Source organism: Piliocolobus tephrosceles, chromosome 9 (assembly GCF_002776525.5).
Source record: "Piliocolobus tephrosceles isolate RC106 chromosome 9, ASM277652v3, whole genome shotgun sequence".
In the NCBI taxonomy this organism is placed as follows: Eukaryota; Metazoa; Chordata; class Mammalia; order Primates; family Cercopithecidae; genus Piliocolobus; species Piliocolobus tephrosceles.
This window is the reverse complement of record NC_045442.1, coordinates 34,326,760-34,348,892: the sequence shown is the minus strand read 5'-3', so window position 1 is coordinate 34,348,892 and position 22,133 is coordinate 34,326,760. Positions and strand designations below refer to the sequence as shown.

The 22,133-nt window shown below is 43.1% G+C and overlaps 1 protein-coding gene across 5 annotated transcripts in view; it reads left to right on the top strand.

Moving 5' to 3' along the window:
* The window catches only part of CNNM1 (cyclin and CBS domain divalent metal cation transport mediator 1), a 67,349-nt gene that overhangs the window by 11,663 nt on the left and 33,553 nt on the right, over positions 1–22,133 (top strand). For all 5 annotated transcript variants that reach the window (XR_002730431.2, XM_023206185.2, XM_023206184.2 and 2 more), the window contains exon 2: positions 19,015–19,158. Coding sequence is in view for 4 of the 5 variants with exons in the window: in XM_023206185.2 (XP_023061953.1) it covers positions 19,015–19,158 (144 nt within the window). In the remaining variant the exon portion in view is untranslated. The remainder of the gene's footprint in view (positions 1–19,014; positions 19,159–22,133) is intronic.

Genomic DNA, 22,133 nt, shown 5'->3' with positions numbered 1-22,133 from the left:
CTTTCTTTCTTTCTTTCTTTCTTTCTTTCTTTCTTTCTTTCTTTCTTCCCTCCCTCCCTCCCTCCTTTCTTTCTTTCTTTCTTGCTTGCTTTCTTTCTTTCTTTCTTTCTCTCCCTCCGTCCCTCTCTCTCTCTCTCTTTCTTTCTTTCTTTCTTTCTTTCTTTCTTTCTTTCTTTCTTTCTTTCTTTCTTTCTCTCTATCTCCTTCCTTGCTTCCTTCCTTCCTGTACTGAATGGCCATTCTTCTCTGTCAGGCCTGTGTTAGGCACTGGGGATGCAGTGTGGACAAGACTGACACCATTCCTGCCCTCCTAGGGCTTGCAGTCGAGTAGGAGAGAGACACCAAGCCATAAATAATTACAAATTGTCCTAAGTGAGTTGAAGAAAAAGTATAGGGAGCTCTGAACATATAATAGATAGACTTGGTCTTATAGGTAAAGATAGACTGTCCTTCACCAAGTGGTATTTGAGCTGAATCCTAAAGGACGGTGAGGAGTTCATCAGAGGAAGAGCTTCCCAGGAGACAGGAACAGACATGCAAAGGCCCTGAGGAAGAAGAGCCAGCATGGGTGCCATGCCAGGCTCTTGGGCTGTGTAACATCCAGGAGGGAAAGTACCACCTCTACCAGCCACCCTCCCGTTTTCCCACAGTGACTCTCAACATCATCTGGGCAGATCAGTTCAGTAGCATGTACCGAGTACCAGGCTCGGCAGATAGACATTGATATAAATGCAGTGCTGACCCTGCCCTCCAGGAACAAGAAAGAAGGAAGGGTCATGATGGAAATGATAATACGAAGCAGCCTGGGGTCCAGGCAATGGAATCCAGAAAACATCTGTGGGTGAAAAGGAAAGGGAGAAATAGTCCCAGGATGATCTGAGAAAACTTTTCTGAGAAAGTGGAATTTCAGCTCAGCCTTAAAAGAAAGAGAAGGACCCTGCTAAGCAATTATGAAGGGAAAGAATATTCCAGCTGAGGCAGGAGTTTGAGGTGAAAAAGAAAGGCAGAGAGGGAGCTGACACTGTGTCTGAACACTGGGAAAGCCATTATCATAATGCTGCTTTTATTCCAGCAAAATGGGGAGCTAGGCAGCAGGAGATATTTGTCAAACATAATTTTGTTTCCTTCAAATGCTAAAACTGTATGTTTTAACCATTTTTGATGGTGATATTTCTGAAATGTTTTATACCCATTCCTGCCTTCCTTAACAAATAATTCTAAATATAACTTAATCTTTTCTTGATGACGCAGGATCATGATCATGAGAGTGTAGTTATTTTATGCTGTATTCCCTATTTTTTACATTTTTCTCTGTCCTCTGGCTAACAGCTCGTAGTTCTCTTTGAACCTGCCTCCAGCAAATCCCTGCTCCACCATTCTCCACAAACCTACTCTTCCTGTGTTCATCTCACTTATAGTTTCTGTTGCACTGATAAACTAAGTGAATACCATGTTGAGAATCATGTGCCTGATATACAGTATGCTTCAATCAGTACTTGTTGGTTAAATGATTAGTCAGGTTTTGACTGTAAGCCTAGGGTATGGAGTCAATGGAGAGACCTGGGACAGTTCTTTCTGGGACCATATTCAAAACAGTGGGAAGTCAGACCTCCAGATAATGGGTTGTTACTCTGCTATTTTTACAGTGTTGCTTAGCAAGCCAAACCACCAACTGGCTTAGATTCTAGTGACGAACAACTATTTTTTCATGCCCTAGTGATGTTGGTTACCATGGTGCTTTGGATGACACAGTTGGCATTTTTATAATTGCCTTTTAGTGGCTCAAGAAGTTATTTTGTGTTAAAGGTGTTGATTATTTCTGATAAAGTAGAGTAGGATAATTACTATAAAGCACAGCCTTTTTTTTAAGCTGCAGAAAGGGACAGTTTTGTTTTTCCAAATCAAGGTAGTTGCTGCAGGATTGGTAGAATAACATTTTTGTGTTTCTCTTCCTGATTTAGTAGAGAGTGATTTCACTTGATTGTATAGGTTTAAAAAAAAATCTAGCATGTGTCAGGATAGCTATTTCTCATCTCATTCCAAAGGAGGCTTTCAAATATTAAGATACAAAGATTAGGAGCTCAGAGCCCTTCATAAACACAGGAGGCTCTAACTGTTAGCACTGTTAAAATTCTGGTATATATCATTGCAAAGAAGTACCCTGTGAAACCAAACTGTTTTGTAGCCCAGAGCTGTTTAGACTTATAAAAGCATAGAATTTTAGAACCAGAAATGGAACCTGGTCCCACCTCCCCCCCCCCCCCCGCTTTTTTGAGATGGAGTCTCACTTTTGTCACCCAAGCTGGAGTGCAGTGGCACAATTTTGGCTCAGTACAACCTCTACCTCCCAGTTTGAAGCAATTCTCCTGCCTCAGCCTCCTAAGTAGCTGGGATTATTGGCACCCGCCACCACTCCTGGCTGATTTTTGTATTTTTAGTAGAGACGGAGTTTCACCATGTTGGCCAGGCTGGTCTCAAACTCCTGACCTCAGGTGATCTGCCCACCTCAGCCTCCCAAAGTGCTGGGATTACAGGCGTGAGCCACCGTGACCGGCTGGTACATCTTTTATGACTGAGAAAGCTGAGACACAGAAAGGACAAATACTAAAAAGAACAATGATAATCCCTCATAGTTGCAAAGGCGTTACATTTATTTATTGGCAAATGTTTTTAATGGCCATATAAACAAATATCACAGCCATATAAACAAAATGTCCAATTTAGTAATTCATTTTGTGCTCACCATAAATGTGAGGTCAGCATTTTTTACCCCCGTTTTGTATATGCAGCACCAGAGATCTAAAGACAGAAGTGTCCTGCTCAATGTTAGTGACAGAGGTGGAACCAGAACTCATATGTCTGACTTGCCACCTCAGACCATGGATACATGGACACAGACACAGACAGAGGGGCCCAGGGGCCTGAACTCAGATCCCAGCACCTTTGTTGACTAGCTATGACTGAGGCAGTTCACTATATCACTCTGAGACTTGTCTTCCTTCTTTTTCGTTTTGTTTTGTTTTTTTGTTTCGAGATGGAGTCTCCCTCTGTTGCCCAGGCTGGAGTGCCGTGACATGGTCTTGGCTCACTGTAAACTCTGCCTCCTGGGTTCAAGCGAATCTCCTGCCTCAGCCTCTTGAGTAGCTGAAACAAAATGAAAATTAGCTGGGCACCTGCCACCACGCCCAGCTAATTATTGTTTTGTTTTGTTTTGTTTTTAGTACAGATGGGGTTTCACTATATTGGCCAGGCTGGTCTCAAACTCCTTACCTCAGGTGATCAGCCCGCCTCGGCCTCCCAAAGTGCTGGGATTACAGGCATGAGTCACTGCGCCAGCCTATTCCCTTTTTAAGAAGAAGGAAGATAGGTCAGTTGTGGTGGCTCACCCCTGTAATCCCAGCACTTTGAGAGGCCGAGGTGGGCGGATCACCTGAGGTCAGGAGTTCAAGACCAGCCTGGTCAACATGGTGAAACCCCATCTCTACAAAAATATAAAAATTAGCCAAGCATGATGGCGGGTGCCTGTAATCCCAGCTACTCAGGAGGCTAAGGCAGGAGAATCACTTGAACTGGGGAGGTGGAGGTTGCAGCGAGCTGAGATCATGCCATTGCACTCCAGCCTAGGCAACAAAGCGAGACCCCATCTCCAAAAAAACAAGGGGGGATAGGGGAATAGTGATACTACATTGTGAGTTTACTGTGAAGGCTGAAGACAATTCCTGTGTAGCCCTAAAGAGACTCCAGCATTTGCCTCTTACCTCCCTGATCTAGTTAAATGAATTGTATACAGTTAGTCATCTTGTATAACAAGTTCTTTCTCTCTCTGATCCAGCCCATGTAAAACTGTGTATAATAAGAAAACAAAATTGAAGGCTGTTTACTTTGGGGAGGACCCAGGGGATGAAAAATGGGCCGTGGGAGGTTCTTTCTATTTCTTTTATCCTGTCGTCAGTTAGAATTCAGTTTCCTCCCCCATCACTCTGCCCTTCCTCAGACATCTCAGGCAAATAAAAAAACCTGACCATATAAACAAATATCACAGCCATATAAACAAAACTCCTCAAAGCTCCAAGCAGTCTACTAAAATAAAATATCAGGCTAAACATAGGAAGGCTTGGACTTGAAGGCAGAAGTGTAGCGAGGAGGTGGAATTGTGACTCCTTTCCCCTTCCCAGGTCAAAGCCCTTCTCCTCCCTTGCTAATCACTAGGGAGGTGCCAGGCATTAGCTCAGCATGCCTTCCTGCAGCCTCTAGGCATTTACAGAATATGTGCCCATTGCCGTTAACACGTCACAGACAGTAAACCTGAGATTTGGCCAGGAATGTGGAGTCTGCATTGTGTTGGAAAGAGCACAAGATCAGGAGGCAGACAGACCTGGGGTTGTTCCTGGCTCCATCACATACTAATATTTGTCCTCGGATAAGTCACTTTATTTTTCCAAATCTCCGTTTACTCATCTATATTTTAGTAATAACAATCCCCCTTTTGCAGAGATATGATGAAGACCAGAGGTAACATATGCACCTAATGTACAGTAGGTATTGCAGAAACTACTATGGCAAAAACTGGGAAATGGAATCTCAGGATTCAGCTTGGTTTAGATCAAAAATGATGTGGAGAACACTGAAGAATCTGTAGGCTGTCTGCAGCTGCAATGAGAACCTTCAAAAGTGTAGATTTAAAGATCATCTCAGGTGTCTAGCTTACTTCGAATAGTGCCCCTGAGAGTCCACATGTCTCTCTTCTCCCAAGGACTAGCCTAGACTGACCACACTCCCTGGCTGGCCCAGAACTAAGTGATGACTAAAGTTGGCCCTATTTGCCTTTCAATGTATCATCCTCATATCTGAGGTTGGTTTGTGTCCTGAGAATGACACCATCTGCCAAAGCTTAGCCAAATCACTCTGGGTCACCATGGGATTTTTAAGCAGGGGATCCTGGGTATGGTTAGTCTGAACCTGGAGAGAGAGAGTCAAACTGGCCACCCAGGCAGTCTCCAAGACCAGTTCTGTATCTGAGAGGCCTGAGCTTAATGTATCCAGCCTTTTCTAGTTGGGTCTTGAAGCTTTCCGCAAATCCTAGCCAGGGCCCAGTTTTGGCTTCACCATTTATTGGCTGAGTATTCTTGGACCAGTCATTTTATTTTTGTTTTCTTTTATATTTTTTAATTTAAAGAAAAATTTTTAAGAGATGGTGGGGTCTTACCATCTTGCCCAGCGTGGTCTCAAACTCATGGCCTCAAGTGATCCTCCTGCTTCAGCTTCCCAAAGTGCTGGGATTATGAGCCACCACACTTGGCTCTGGATTGCCTCTGGACCAGCTATTTTATGAGTGGGGAATAAACATGATACGTTTTGACATAGTAGTGGGAAAGAAGGCAAAAAATATACCAAAAACTCGAGGAAGCCTTTAATGCAAGGGAGCAGAGTTCAGAAATGATCCTGCTTAGTCTTATGTGATCCTCCTACATGTGATTGAGGTGGGGAGTGACCTCACAAATGCAGTATTTGGTGGATCGTTAATGTGGTTTTGGTGTACAAGATGTATTAGAGCTAGAAAAAGCAAAAGGATGAATGGTTAGGATATTGGTGCAATTGTCCAAGATGGGATGAGGGCATAGAAATTAAGGATACCTTTAATTAGAAGAGGAAAAAAAATCTCTTAGACTTCATTACATACAAACACTCCTCCTCAGTCTCCTTTACTGGTTCTGCCTACATCATATCCACTGATGTATCTTCAGCACCTGGCACAGTGCCTGCCCATAGCAGATGCTCAAATATTTGTTCCATGAATTGCATTTCTGTGACCTCTAAATGTTACAGTGCCCCAGGGCTCAGAAATTGAACTCTTCTCTGTCTACTCTTGTTCCCTCGGTTATTTCATTCATTCTGCCAAACTTGTCAACATGAACTCCAGACTTACATTTCCAATTGCCAGTGAACATCTCCACTTAGAGGTCTAAAAGACGTCTCAAACTTAAACCTGCCCAAAACTGAGCTCCTACTCTTTTTGCCAAACACACCCCTTAAGTGATCCTCCCACCTCAGTCTCCTTAGTAGCTGGGATTACAGGTGTGAGCCACCATGCCCAGCTAATATTTTTAATTTTTTATAGAGATGGGCTTTCACTGTGTTGTCCAGGCTGATCTTGGAACTCCTGGGCTCAAACAACCCTCCTGCCTCAGCCTTCCAAAGTGCTGGGATTCCAGGCGTGAACCACTGCACTCGGCCTTATGTCTATTCTTAACACAGCAGTTTAGCAAACTAATGCAGAAGCAGAAAACCAAATACCGCATGTTCTCACTTATCAGTGGGAACTAAATAATGAGAACACGTGGACACAAAGAGGGGAACGGCAGACACTGGATGAGGGAGAGGGTTAGAAAAAAATATCTATTAGGTACTATGCTTAGTACCTGGGTGATGAAATAATCTGTATATCAAACCTCGGTAACACGAATTTACCTATATAACAAACCTGCACATATACCCTTGAACCTAAAATAAAAGTTAAAAGAAAAAAAAAAAAACAACACAGCAGCTAGAGCTCCTTTTAAAACATAAGTCGTCCAGGCACGGTGGCTCACATCTGTAATACCAGCACTTCGGGAGGTGGAGGCGGGTGGATCACGAGGTCAGGAGCTCAAGACTAACCTGGCCAAGATGGTGAAACCTCATCTCTACTAAAAATACAAAAAAAAAATTAGCCTGGCATGGTGGCAGGCACCTGTAATCTCAGCTACTTGGGAGGCTGAGGCAGAGAATCGCTTGAACCCAGGAGGCGGAGGTTGCAGTGAGCCAAGATCATGCCACTGCACTCCAGCCTGGGTGAAAGAGCGAGAGTCTGTATCAAAAAAAAAAAAACACGTACACACACACATAAGTCAGATCATATCACCTTTTTGCAAAACACACACACACACACAAAATGTTACAATGGCTTTTTTTTATGTCACTAAGAGGAAGACCCAAAGTCCTTACAAAGGCCTTCCTGGCTCTGTCCCATCAGTACCTCTCTCACCCCTCAACTCCCTGACCTTGGCTCCCACTACTTTCCTCTCCCACATTCTACAGCCACCGCGTTGGCCTCCTTGCCATTCCTTAAGCATATCAGTTACACTCCCAGTGCATGGCCTTTACATGTTGTTCTGCTGCAGAGATCTCCACAGGGCTCCCTACCTCACCACCTTCAGAGCTTTATTGAAACATCACCTCAGGGAGTTCATCCCGGGTCTCCACTCCCTAAAATCGTAACACCTGTTCTCTCACTCCCACACACTCCTTCGTCACTCTTCCCTGCTTTGCTTTCCCCTTAGCACTGTGCTATATATATATTTTTATATATATGATGTGTGTGTGTGTACATATATATATATATATATTTTTTTTTTTTTTGAGGCAACATCTCACTGTCACCCAGGCTGGAGTGCAGTGACGCAATCATGGCTAGCTGCAGACTCAAATTCCTAGGCTCAAACAATCCTCCTGCCTCAGCCTCCCAAGCAGCTGGGACTACAGGCATGCACCACCCCACCTGGCTAATTTTTTTTTTTAACTTTTTATAAAGATGAAGTTTTGATTCATTGCCCAAGCTGGTCACAAACCCCTGGGCCCAAACAGTCCTCCTGCCTCAGTCTCCCAAAGTGTCGGGATAATGGGCTTAACCCATGGCACCCAGCCTTACACTATATATTTTACATATGTATTTGCTTTATTATTTCTTACCTCTGCTTACAAGAGTGTAAGCCGCAGGAGGAAAATGATTTTGTGCATTGTGCTCATTGCTGCATTTCAAGTGCCTAGAAGAGTGCTCGGCACGTGGTAGTCATTCAGTAAGTACTTGTTGAAAGAATAAAGGAAGAAGAATTGAAAGAATGTGGGGATTTGTTTCTAAACCGACATAAAGGAAAGATAAAAGATGACTCTTGGGTTATGACTTAGGGTAACTAGAGTTAATGGTACCATTTACTGTAGTGAAGACGGAGGGAGAGCAGGGGCAGTGTGTCTTGAAGATTAGGAGTTCCTATTTGGTTAAGTGATTTTGACAAGAGGACCCCTCAGGCAAACTATCTAAAACAGGATGGATGTTCAGAATAGACATCGAGGCCAGGTGCAGTGGCTCACACCTGTAATCCCAGCACTTTGGGAGGCCAAAGTGGGCAGATCACTTGAGCTCAGGAGTTTGAGACTAGCCTGAGCAACATCACAAAGCCCCATCTCTACAAAAAAAAAAAAAAAAAAAAAAAAACCAGGCCCGCCGGCTTGAGTCTGTTGTCCTAGCTACTCAGGAGGCTGAGGTAGGAGGATCCCTTGAGCCTGGGAGGCGGAGGTTGCAGTGAGCTGAGATTGCATCACTGTACTCCAACCTGGGCAACAGAGTGAGGCCCTATCTCAAAACAAAAAAATAGACACCTATGTTCAGATATAAATCCAGTTCTCAGGAAAGAGGTGATGGTGATATTTAAATTAATAGGCTTTGCTGGGATCTTTAATCAACAGGAGAGATGAGCAGAAGATCAAGGACCAGAGCAGAAGTTCTTAACTGCAAGTGCCCATTAGAATCACCTGAAGAAGTTTTAAACCTTCCAGTGTCCCAGCCTCATCCAAGATCAATTAGATCAGAATTTCTGTGGGTAGGACATAGGCATCAGTAGGTGACTCCAATGTGTAGCCAGGGTTGAGAATCACTGAGTTGGAGTCTTTAAGATGTATTTATCTGTAGGTGAGGATTGTAAGAAGAAATCCACAATGGAAACAGAAAAGTTCCAGTCTTAAGGGTGGGAAGAGAAGTAGAGTAGTCTTGACCAGGTTTTCTGATACCCAAGTGTGCCTAAGAATCACCTGGAGACCTTGAGGAAATGCAAATTCTGATTCAGAAAGCTAGGATGAGGGCCGGAATTTCTGCTTCCCTCACAAGCTCCCAAGTGATACCATGTTTCCAATCCAAGGACTACACTTTGAGTAGCACATGTCAAGAGTAGTGTTTCAGCTGGGCGTGGTGGCTCACACCTGTAATCCCAGCACTTTGGGAGACCGAGGCAGGAGGTCAGGAGTTCAAGACCATCCTGGCTAACACAGTGAAACCCCATCTCTACTAAAAATACAAAAATTAGCCGGGAGTGGTGGCATGCACCTGTAGTCCCAGCTACTCGGGAGGCTGAGGCAGGAGAATCGCTTGAACCCAGGAGGCAGAGGTTGCAGTGAGCCGAGATTGCGCCATTGCACTCCAGCCTGGGTGACAGAGCGAGACTCAGTCTCAAAACAAAACAAAAAAACAAAACAAAACAAAACAAAAAAACAGCTATCTGGACCCGCAAGATCCTGATTCTGTAGGGCAGGGATGGGACCTCAGATCTTGCATTTTGAACGAAGGCCCAGGTAGTGTTCATGCTGCTACTCCAAGGAATACATTTCCATTGGTACCGAGTCACCAAGACCAAGGTAAGAAAGAGGAGACACTCAATTCTGTCTGCCAAGTGAATAAAAGATGCTGTAAGCACACCAGGAAGAAGAACGTAGCAAACGCCACTATATTTTATAAGGTGAAGGTCACAAGTGAGGCAGAAACCATAAAATCATAAAACGATTTTGCTTAGTTCTCTATTTCCAAGCAATATGCTTTCCTCCTAGCTTTTATATTTTATCTTGGGAACAGTTACCAAAGTGCTGTAGCTATTTTTGAAGAAGAGAGGAAGCAAATCAATTATTTGCCTTTTTGTTCCCCCAAGGCATCGGAAGTATGCTAATGGGGTCCTTGAGAGCTCTTCTCTATGGATGTGCCTAAACCATGTAGAAGAGATGAGGCTATATTTATTAAAGGCTTTGGAAGCTATTTTAGCTTCTTCAGATATCAAAATACAGTTGTGATGTTGCTGTCACTGCCTTTCTGTATATTTTTACACTTTTATTTATTTCAGGCTCCGGGGTATATGTGCAGGATGTGTAGGTTTGTTACATAGGTAAACGTGTGCCATGGTAGTTTGCTGTACCTATCAACCCATCACCTAGGTATTAAGCCCAGCATGCATTAGCTATTTTTCCTAATGTTCTCCCCCCCCTCCCCGCCCACCCCACCCCCAACAGGCCAGGGCTTTCAACCTCAATAGTGTTGATGTTTGGGGCTAGGTAATTCTTTGTGGTGGGGGACTGTGCTGTGCATTGAAGGATGTTTAGCTTCATCCCTGGCCTCTACCCACCAAATGCCAGTAGCATTCCCTGCCCCAAGTTGTGACAACCAAAATTGTCTCCATACATGGCCAATGTCCCCTGGGGGGCAAAATCAAAATCACCTCCATTTGAGAACCACTGCTTTAAAAGCAATGCCTGTAAACCTCATCTTCTAAGAAATCTGACTTGTAGTTTGAGTATGTCGATACGAGGTAGTGATAAAACCTTAGGTAGAACACCGCCAGTAACCAGTACTACGACTGCACTTTGGATTCTTGGGGTCATGGAAAACACTAATTTGACCTTCTGTAATGGGTAATTTTACTGACCTCAAATGTGCCAAGAGCCTAATAGGTAATGTGATATCTCAAGCATGTCTCAGAGGAGATTGGTACAGAAGCCACAAAGAGACCCTTTCCCAAACCCAGCTTTGAAGAGTCAATGACTACTTTTTGCCCATGTCAACAAAATACTACAGCCACTCACACGATATAAGATACAGCATTAATCACCTTGCCACTGCAGCTACCCTTTGTTTTTGGAGGTTCTTTTCATGAGTACTTAGCATCTTGTGACCTTTAAGCTAGGTACACCAAAGGGACCAGGATTTACTAGATGTCTCGGTACTGATTTCTCTTCCTCATAACCATTGGACAAATCTTACCCATAAACCAGTGATTTTCAAACTTTAACCTGCATCAAAACCACCTGTAAAGTTTATTAAACCACAGATCACTGGACTATGCCCCCAGGGATTCCGATTCACTAGGTCTAGGGTTGGGCCTGAGAATTTGCATTTTTATTTTTTTATTTTTTGAGACAGGGTCTTGCTCTGTTGCCCATGCTGGAGTGCAGTGGTACAATCACAGTTTGCTGCAGCCTCAACTTCCCCAGGCTCAGGTGATCCTCCCACCTGAGCCTCTCTAGTAACTGGGACTACAGGCACATGCCACCATGCCCAGCTAATTTTTGTATTTTTTTATAGAGACAGGGTTTCCCCATATTGCCCGGGCTGGTCTCAAACTCCTGGGCTCAAGCAGTCCCCCCGCATCAACCTCCCAAAGTGCTGAGATTACAGTCATGAACCACTACACCCAGCCAGAAATTGCATATTTAATTAGTTCGAGTGATGTTGATGCTGGTGGTCCAAGGATCACACTTTGAGGACCAACGTCATAAGCCAAGGTAGTAGTTCTCAACTTTGGCTGAACGTTAGACTCACCTGGGGGTCATTTTAAACTATTGACGCCACCCCTCACCAATGAAATCAGAATTTCCAGGTATGAGATCCAGTTATATTAATAGAATATACTTTAAACTTCTCAGGTAATTCCAATACACAGCCAGCATTGAAAACCATTGAACTAGGTGAGATGCATTCCAAAGCATTGAGAGTGGAGGGTCTTACCAGGTGGCCCTGTTTCATAGAGGAAAGATAGATCACCAGTAAATATCAGTTAATCGTAGAGAAGTATGACTCCAACCCCTCAGGCTTCATTGAGGATTATTTCTTCTGTTCCACCCAAATGTATCTCAATACTGCAGTCCAAACAAGGTTCAAATCTCAGTTGCAGATCATCTTTGTTGTGTCTCATCAAGATGTGAGCAGGATTTGAGCCAGAGATTGTAAATCAGAGGCTGGACTGGGAAGAAGTAGTCAAGGCTTGAGGGAAGCAAACCAAGGCTTGAGGAGCTCACAGCTGGTAGAAATCAGGAAAGGCCATCAGGACAGTGCTGGGCTTCTGTTGAGGCTGAGCACCAGGAACATGGCAGAAAATCAAGCCAGAGGCCAAAGAGTTTGCAGTCACCAGATCCGAAGTGAGACACCAGTGAGCCCAGAGTTAAGTATGTTCTTTAGACCTCAGAGACAGATGTAGCCTTCATTTTTAGAAAGTGCAATATCATAAAACCTACTGTTCCTTTACTTTTCAACTCAGCCCAGAGATTTCTCATCTATTGATGTTCAATGGCACAGTAGTATGCTCAAGAAACATGTAAAAACGCCTCATAAACTGGTATCATTCAAGAATTTTCCACCCAAAGAAGTACCTTCTGCCTCCGCTGAATCTTTATGAGATACATTATGCCCTTGGACTTAGCAGGATTAAAGTTTGTCACTTTCACTATTTTTAGAAATTGGAAGGGTGACTTTGCCAGGGCCCCAATTGTTTTGGACCTGACTCAAGACTGAGATTGTGTGGAGAAAACTTAGCTTAGTCTGCTCCTCAACATCTGTAGCTTAATATGACTTTTCCATGTGGTCTTGTTTGCAGTAATCATCCTAAGGGAATACAGTCTCTGCTTCCACTCTGCCGCCGCCACCACCTCCTCACCAAGGAAAATGCCCACCAAATGAGATAGAATTCTTTAATGGAAATTGGAAACAAGGCTAACTTGTTTAAAAATATGCACAAGACACATGTCTCAATAGATTCTGGAGAAAGCTGAGAGCCTGTCCAATCATTGATTCACACCATGAGGGTACAGGAGGTCCTGAAGAACATCCAACTTCAGTGCTCTTCTGTACTCTGTATAAAGCCTCCTCACAAACTATGAAGTTCTGTATAAATGATATTCTTCTTCATTATTAGCCTAAATTATTTCACAGGCATCTCACTTTTCTAGAAAGTTGGAAGGAAACTGAGATCGGACTAATAGTTGTGAGAAGGCATTTGAGAAGTTTTGCTAGTCTGTAGAGGGATGGCTCAACAGAAAAGGCCACAGTTCTCATTCACATAATCTCATAGGAAGGCAGAAGAGAAAAACCAAAACTTAAGCCACTCTATGACATATGCCATTAGGAAGTAAAGGTAGAAATGGTGAACAGGTAGAGAGGAGAAATAATGTGTGTTAGATACGAGCATTTGCCCGGAGAAAGATGGAAACGCTTGGGATATTTGAGCCCCCACTGCCCCAGTTGGACCCGGTTTAGGAGTTGTAAATATTCACAAGTCATCCCCAAGAGTTGATGAGGTTTCTGAAAGATGTGAACCCGCTATGTCCCAGGCCAACAGCTCTTTGTTCTCATATTTTCCCTCTCGTCTGTGATCAAGCCCTCATCCCTGTTCACCATTTCCACCTGCACAGAACTCATAATATGGTGCCTTCTCCCCTATTTCTGGTCTCCCAGTGGCCTCACCTGTGGGAGACCATTTTTACTCTCCACACATCCTAGAGCACAAAATGATAATGTGTACTGTAAATTATTACCCAAGTCCAAACCAGCATTCCTCTCATTTCAACTCATTCTCTTTATGAAGCAGTCCCTACTTTTACTCAACTTGTGTTGTAGGTTGTAACTTTCAGCCACACCAACTTCCTGCTCATTCAGGCATGGATTATTAATTTTTCCAATTGGCTTTCTTTTTAAAAAATAACAGCTTCATTAAGATAAGATTCACATACCGTAAAACTCATCATTTTAAAGTGCACACTTAATGCGTTTTAGTATATTCAGAGTTGTGCAAGCATCCCTACTCATCTAATTCCAGAACATTTCATCAACCCAAAAGAAACTCTGTACTCACTTAGGCATGCCCCACGATCTCCTTTCCCCAGCTTCTGGCAACCATGATCTACTTTCTTCCTCTATAGATTAGTCTATTCTGGAAATTTTACATAAATGGAACCATACAACATATGGCCTTTTGTGTCTGGCTTCTTTCACTATGCAGAATGCTTTCAAGGGTCATCCATGTTGTAGAGTGTACTTCATTCCTTTTTATGGCAGGTTAATATCCAATTGTATTGATATAACATATTTTGTTTGGAATCATTTGGATTGTTTTCACTTTTAGGCTATTAGGTATAATACTGCTCTGAATATTTGTGTACAAGTTTTTGTGTGGACATATATTTTCATTTATCTAAAAGTAGAATTGCCAGGACATTTGATAATTTTGTGTTTAACATCTTGAGGAACCACCAGACTATTTTTCAATCCCACCAACGATGTCTGAGAGGTTCAATTTTTTCTGCATCCTAACCAACATTTGTTGTTATCTGTCTTTTTTATTATCACTATCTTGTGGGTATAAAGTATCTCATTAGCATCTTGATTTGAATTTCCTTCATGATGACAATGTTAAGCATCTTTTCATTTGCTTATTGACCAATTGTATATCTTCTTTGGAGAAATATCTGTTCAAATCCTTTGCTCACCTTTTAATTGAGTTGGTTTTCTATGTGTTGTAATATTTCATTATATATTCTGGATATAAGTCCTTTAATGATTTGCAAATATTTTCTCCCATTCTGTGCATTGTCTTTTACCATTCTTGGTGGTGTACTTTGCATAGATGTTTCTAATTTTGGTGAAGTCCATTTGATCTATTTTTTTTTTTATTTGTGTTTTGGGTGTCCTAAGAAATCACTGCCTATGGTAAGGTTTTCTCCTATTTTTTTTTCTAAGAGTTTTATAGTTTTTACTCTTATATGTAGGTGCTTGATCCATTTTTAGTTCATTTTTATGTATAGTATGAGGTAGGCATCCAACTTCACTTTTTTGCATGTGGATATCCAGTTATCAGCTACTAGTTGTTGACTTCTCAATGTTAAGCATCTTTTCATGTGCATTGACCAATTGTTTATCTTCCTTGGAGAAATATCTACTTAAATCTTTTGCCCACTTTTGGAGTTGTGTTTTTAAGAGTTGTAAGATTTTGATTTGTATTTCCTTACTGATGATATGCCAGGTGCTATTGTAGATTCTGAGGAAACAGAAGTAAATGGGACGTAGCATACCTGTTGCCTCTCAGGGAGCTTACCCTCACGGGTGGGGGTGGAGATCACATATAAATAGAAAACAACTAGGGTGAAATAATGTGTGTGCGATGCCTGACACTGTGCCTGGCCCCTGGAGTGTGCATAGCAAAAGGTAGCTTTAATAATAATAATAACAGCTATCATTGTTATTATAAATGCCAGTACAGAGATGTGTGCAAAGTGCTGTGACAAGAGGGAGTGACTTGCGCTTGTCTCAAGATTGGCTTCACATAGGGCCACCCCCAGCACCTCTAGGGCCCAGGAAGGGAGTAGGGGAGGTGCAGGCATAGGGCTCTAAAAGACCAACCTTTCCTGAGTGTGTGTGGTATGTGTGTCATGGAAACAGCTGGTTTTCTTGTCTCTGTGAGTGTCAACTCGGAATAAGGATTGTGATTGGCAATTCCCATGCCGGTCTGTACATAAGAAGAAATGGCTTCCTTCATTTGTTTGTAGAAGATCTTGACAGGCTTTGGAGGGAAGCTCAGAGGCCGAGAGTAAATAATAAAATGTTTCTAAATAGCTTACCTGGGCACATTATCTTAAATATGATATAATTAGAGCTGAAAGTCTCTGTTCCTTGGGGATAACATAGTGTGTCCTCAAACTGAACTTTCAGAGTATACAGCAATGGCAGTTTTTCATGTGGAAATTATCGTACTCTGCAAAATATCAAAAACTGTTCATTTAATTTCATCATATGAACAAATTATCTTAGTGGTAGGGAGTATGGCTGTATTATATGTATTCCAGGGTTCACATTACAAAAAAAATCCAATTATAGGAAACACTTTTATGAAATCACTTTTCCAAGGCTTTTCATTATACTAGACATTTGTTTTGTCATCTGCTAGCACATGTTAGCAGAAAAGTGAGAATAGGTGCCATAAGTTAAGAAAAATGTGTTAGAAATGAAAAATTTTAAATTGAGCACATTTCTAACAATTAATATAATCTAATTTAAGATACAAAGTACTTTGGCCCAACTGGGTAGGATGTAGTTGTTTCCAGAAAGGATAATTTTAGAACCTTTCTAAAGGGTTTAAATTTTAATTTAAACATACTATTATATTTTATCAGAAAATAAAGGCTTTCTTTAGTATCCAGTTTTAATATCACCTATTGTATAAATTATGAGTTTTTATTCAGTCTTCAGTTCATCAGGCACTGATTGGCTGTCCGATATATGGAGGGAACCTTATTTAAGTATATGATCCTTTGTTCTAAAGCAGTTCATGATCCGAGGAGGAAATGCTATCTAGTGTAGGACACATACATTGCTAGTTACAGGAAGCAGCAATTTGTGATAAATGCTGAAATAGAGAGGTTGGTTCAGATTCAGAGTGGGGTAGATCTGGAGGAGCTTTCTTGGAGAGCTGGTACCTAGGCTAGAGCTCAAAGTTGGCGGTAGGGGAGATGGCGGCAATGGCGAAGAGAAATCGAGGAAGTGGTAGTAACATGGTACACATGGAGTGTAGAATGATTGGGGGATGTAGCAGGGCACACAGTTAGACAGGGAAGAGCCACATTGTGGAATCTTGATGATATTATACCAAACTAATGAGCCTGGACTTGATTCTGTAAGCAGTAGGGAGCCATAGAGGGTTTTTGAGGAGAGTTGTAACATGATCAGATCAGTACAGAAGTAGGCTGAAGGTTAGGTTGAAGGTGGGGAAGAAATTAGAGACCATTCTTGGGTGATACAAATGCCATCTTTCCAATTTCGTTTTAGTTTAAAAACTCCAAGGGGTAGCTATCTTATGATTTCAGATATTTGATACAGAAATTCATTTACATTTTAATGGTTAATTATGCCTCCTGCAAACTGATGACTCCTCTTGACTGATATTTTTTAGCAATGGCTAAGCAAGAGTTTATAAAGGGTACTAATAAAGCATGAACTTGCTTTTTATTGTTTATCATAATAACATCTGAGTCAGTACCCCAGATTTTCTCCTTAAATGTCTCTGAGCCAAGGAAAAGAACCAACCAGATTTTCATTTTAGAAAAAGGACCAGGAGTCTGGGCACAGTTGCTCATGCCTGTAATCTCAGCACTTTGGGAGGCCGAGGCAGGCGGATAACGTGGTCAGGAGATCGAGACCATCCTGGCTAACACAGTGAAACCCCATCTCTACTAAAAATACAAAAAATTAGCCGGGCGTGGTGGCGGGCGCCTGTAGTCCCAGCTACTCAGGAGGCTGAGGCAGGAGAATGGCGTGAACCTGGGAGGTGGAGCTTGCAGTGAGCCGAGATCGCACCACTACACTCCAGCCTGGGCGACTGAGCAAGACTTCACCTCAAAAAAAAAAAAAAAAGAGAAAGGACCAGGAAATGTGTCTATACAGCAGAAGAAAACAAACTGATATAAAGCAGGACTGTTAGACAAAACTTCAGTCCCCAGGTTAGTACTGTACCTAGTTACCTGGGTTTGCAGTCCAGCTCTGCTCTTACAGGCTGTGTAACTTCAGACATGCTGCTTAACCAATATGTGCCTCAGTTCTGTTATCTGTAAAATGTGGAGAATAGCACTTACCTCAGTGGTTGTTATGAGAATTAAATAGATAAATTTAGAGTTCTCTGGCACATAGTAAGAGCTCAATAAATGGAAACTATTATTATTCAATCATCAGTCAATAAAAATGAAGTCTGTGAATTCTCTGCCAGTGACATCTTGTAGTTTATAGTCTTTTCACATATTCACTAGGTCATTGGAGCTCCACAATCACCTTATAGGTACTGATTGTTCAAGCTACCATTGCTACTGACAAACTACCCTAAAACTTAGAGCCATAAAACAACATCTATTTTATTATGCTCACAGATTCTGTGAGTCAGGAATTCCAAAGAAGTACAGCGGGAATGGCTTATCTCTACTTCACAGTGTCTGGGGCCACAGCTGGAAGCTGCTTGAAAGGCTGGGGAGAGGCTAGGCGAGGTGGCTCCCGCCTGTAATCCCAGCACTTTGGGAGGCCAAGGTGGGAGGATCACGAGGTCAAGAGATCAAGACCATCCTGGCTAACATGGTGAAACCCCATCTCTACTAAAAATACAAAAATTAGCTTGGCGTGGTGGCAGGCATCTGTAGTCCCAGCTACTTGGGAGGCTGAGGAAGGAAGGAGAGAAAGAGAGAGAGAGAGAAGAAAGAAAGAGAAAGAAAGAAAAGAAAGAGAAAGAAAAGAAAGGAAGGAAGGAAGGAAGGAAGGAAGGAAGGAAGGAAGGAAGGAAGGAAGGAAGGAAGGGAAGGAAGGCTGCCTGCCTGGCTGGGGAGTAAGTGAGACAAGGGGCTGGATCAGCTGAGACTGGCAGATCCACTTCCAAAACAGCTTCTTCGCCAAGCTGCTGGCACTTAGGTGGGAAGGCTGGAAGGGTGGGCTCAGCTGGGACTGGCACCTAAGCACCTACATGTGGCCTTTCCACTATGGTGGCCTCAGGGTAATAGTCAGACTTCTTACAATGTTCTTGCAGCAAAAGCTACATGCCTTTATGACCTAGCCTCAGAAATCTTATAATGGACATTCATTTCCCATTCTCTTTTGGTTGAAGTAGTCACAAGCCCACCCAGATTCAAGGGAAGGGGCTGTAGACCACACCTCTCCATGGGAGGCATACCACGAAGGCCATGTTTTAAAATCACACTGGCATTATTTCCTGATTCTAGATGAGAGATGGTAATTCAGTGGAGATTAAATGATTTGCCAAGGAATCGTAACTGGGATAGTTAGTGGGGAAGGGGGCTTGGGGAGGAGAATGACTTTTACCATAATTCTGACTCTAAATTATTGCTCTTTCAATTCGTATATATTACATCAGCTAACACATACTTACTAATATGTAAAAGTTCAAAGAAAAAAAAATCAACTGGTTTTGAGTATATTCAGTAACTTCCCTAAACAGAAACACAAATTTAAAAGAATAAGGTTTGCATTTATAAGCCCTTGCCTAAAAACTTCATATTTTAAGGAGGTCCAGGGATGAGTGCAGCCCTGAGATTGGTCAGACGCAACTTTGTATCATTTTTCTCACAAAGAAAGGTCTATGAAGATGTCCCCGATACTTAACTGTGATTTCATTTGTTCTCTAGGAAAATCTCATCTGGCCATTGTCCAGCGGGTGAATAATGAGGGAGAAGGAGACCCTTTCTATGAGGTGATGGGCATTGTCACACTGGAGGATATCATAGAGGAGATCATCAAGTCAGAGATCCTGGATGAAACAGATCTCTACAGTAAGTGCACAGCCTTGGCTGTTCCCAGGGTCATCTTATTTCCCTCCAAGACTCTCAGGTAAGGCCTTGTTTGATTTATAGAAAGGGTGTCAGGGCAAACTCTGTGCCCTGATGTGTGTCAGCCACTTATGCCAGGTGCTGCTGTGGCAAGATACCCTAGCTGGAATCACTTCTGAGTCACTGGGAACATGCTAGCTAAGTGTTTATCAGGAGGCAGCCTTCAGGAACTGAGCCAAGACTATGAAAAGGAGACCTCCCAGCCTTTGGGTAGAAAAGGGACTACAGGAAACACAGTGTTCCCAGGACGGTGCCCAGAGGCCTCTCTGCCCTTGTTTCTATCCCCCGTGTTCTTGTTTGGTTGCTTCATTCACTTAGATGCAGACCCCAACAGGGGTTCCACTCACACCAGAACAGCAGTGAGCAGTGGAGACGGTCATGAGATTGCCTACTCACAACCTAAGCCAAAAACGGAATATTCCTTCTTACACACTTCCCTGTCCTCTTATGCCTTTCAGCCTACCACCCTCGGTTTCTGTTCTCTCCCTGCCACTAGAATCCCTGCTCTTGTCTCTGTTTCCTTCTTTCTGGTCTGCTCCCCGTCCTAACTCCCTCACTCAGGAACAATGTAGACTTTTCTATGCAGATGTGAATACTTTGGGTTACTGAACCTTATCAAAACTTTGCTTGCAAACACTACAAAGGCATGCTTTGTCTCTAGGATTGGAATGTTATCTAAGTCCATGGGAGTCCCTAGGCCAGGAATGGTTTCCTCCTCAGAATTTAATCTCATGGAATAGCCATCCTTTTCTTCCTCGCAGATAACTCATTTCAGACTTCGGCCCTTAGTTAGTGAGATGCGGCCTTTCAGAAACTGGCCCCTGGTAGAAAGAGCTTTGATGCCATAAGGCAGTGAGCAGTGCAGAAAGGGTGCCTTCCTTCTGGACAAAGAGATCAACCCTAAAGGTGGGCCAGGCCTTCACAAAAACAAGCAGGAGAATCATGGCACCTCCCTCCAAGAGCCTGGCACTACTGTGCTTGCCCCAACCAGGCATGTCTTCCTCACGTGGGGATCGAGCTTGGAAATGTCCTCTCCCTCCCCCACCTCTGCCTGCCACTCTTGATTTAGAATTCTCAGGTGTAGCCTGGGCAACATGGTGAAACCCCATCTCTACAAAAAATACAACAGTTAGCCAGGTGTGGTGGCGTATGCCTGTAGTCCCAGCTACTTGGGAGGCCAAGGTGGGAGGATCCCTTGAGCCAGGGAGGTCCTGGCTGCAGAGAGCTGAGATTGTACCACTGCATTCCAGCATGGGAGCCTGGGAGGACTGTCTCAAAAAAAAAAAAAAAGAAAAATCCCGGATGTCTCAGATAAACTGGTGAAGCCATTCACACTAAGGTGTTAGGTGCTGATAATAGTCTAAATGAGTAAACTCCCAGGGCACTTGTTTGAACAACATTAAGGCTTCAAGCACACACTATTAAAATCTAAGGAATGAAGCGGGGAGCAGAGGAATGATTCCCTAATGATGCCATTTTAAGTAGCAATCTGATGGGGGAGAGGGGAACTATTTAGGCAAACTTATACACATCAGAAAGTTGCTCACTAGTGAGAGCGAGGCTGATAACCTGTATCTGCTACTCTTTTGCTGAGTGGTCCTCTTTCTACAGGAGCAGATTAGGGTAAATCAGCTGCTGGCATGATTCCTTAAGAGCTGTGAAAAGGCCCAGAAGCCAGGGATACTGTCTTTCTTCTTGCATGACCCTGACCTCAGGTGATCTGGACACTAGGTCTGCCCACTGTGACTTGAGCAGATCTGGGTCTAGGTCTGCCCACTGTGACTTGAGCAAAAGGAGTGTCAAAGCAGGGGCCAGATGACTGCGAAGTCCCAGAGTCAGAGCGGGCCATGGAAGAGCTGCGCTGGCAGGAGGGCACTTTGTCCCTTCTAGAAGGAAACCCAAAAGCAAGCCACAAAAGGAGAGAGGGCACACCAAGGAGCCAGATTCTGGGGCCTTGTTTTCCTGCCACAAGGGTTCATTCCCTTTCATTCTCACTGCAGCCACTCAGCTTGCACCAGATGTTCCCCCACAGCCCTGTTTCCCTTTAGGCCAAGTTTGGAGAAAACCCAAATCCTTTTCCCTGTTCCCCTTAATGCAGATAAGATGGGCTAGCAGTTTCAAAATTTTACTCAAAACTCAGGGAAAACAAAAGAGAAAGAACCAAAGGAGACATTTCCTGTACCAAAAAGAGAAAGGAAAAAAAAGGGGGGGGAAAGTAGATATATTTAGACAAGCTTTAAAAAGAATGAGAACAAATTAAATTGGACAAAGCAAATTTTTTCAACCAATAATTACATGCCTGATATATAGGCTCTTGGGAGGTACCAGACCCTGCCTGAGGCCCCCCACCCAGAAAACCCACCTTTAGAGATTATAGGTCCAATCTTATTTCTTCTCCTCTCTTCTTCCCTATATTTCCCCTGATTCCCTCCCAGTGGAGGGACTGGGGTTGAAGCAGGGAAATTGTGAGATAAGAGGTAGTGGCTGCCCTTTTCTCTTGTGTGGCATGCTTCAGGTACTACTCAGATCATGGTTCAGATAAGCAGCAGGAGACTAGTTGAGGCCAGTTCAGGGGAAAGGAGGGGGACAGAGTCAGAAATTCCCTGGGCCCCTGCAACCCACTCGATACTAAGAATGCAGGTCCCTTGTGTGTGTATGACTTTGTGTAAAAGCATTCTCACAGGTAGCTTCCAGTTGGAGTCTCATAATTAATTGCACAAGATGAGTACGAGAGCTATATTAAATATTACTAGCCTCCTTGTACAGGTTAAAATAAAAACTCTGATGCTTAGAGAGGTTGCATGGTGAGTAAGTAGTGGAACCAGCCCCAGAACCCTAGACTTGGGTACCCCAAGCCAGCTTTCCCCTTTTTCTACTATACACTCCCTAAGTATGGAAAACACTGAAATGATGGCAGT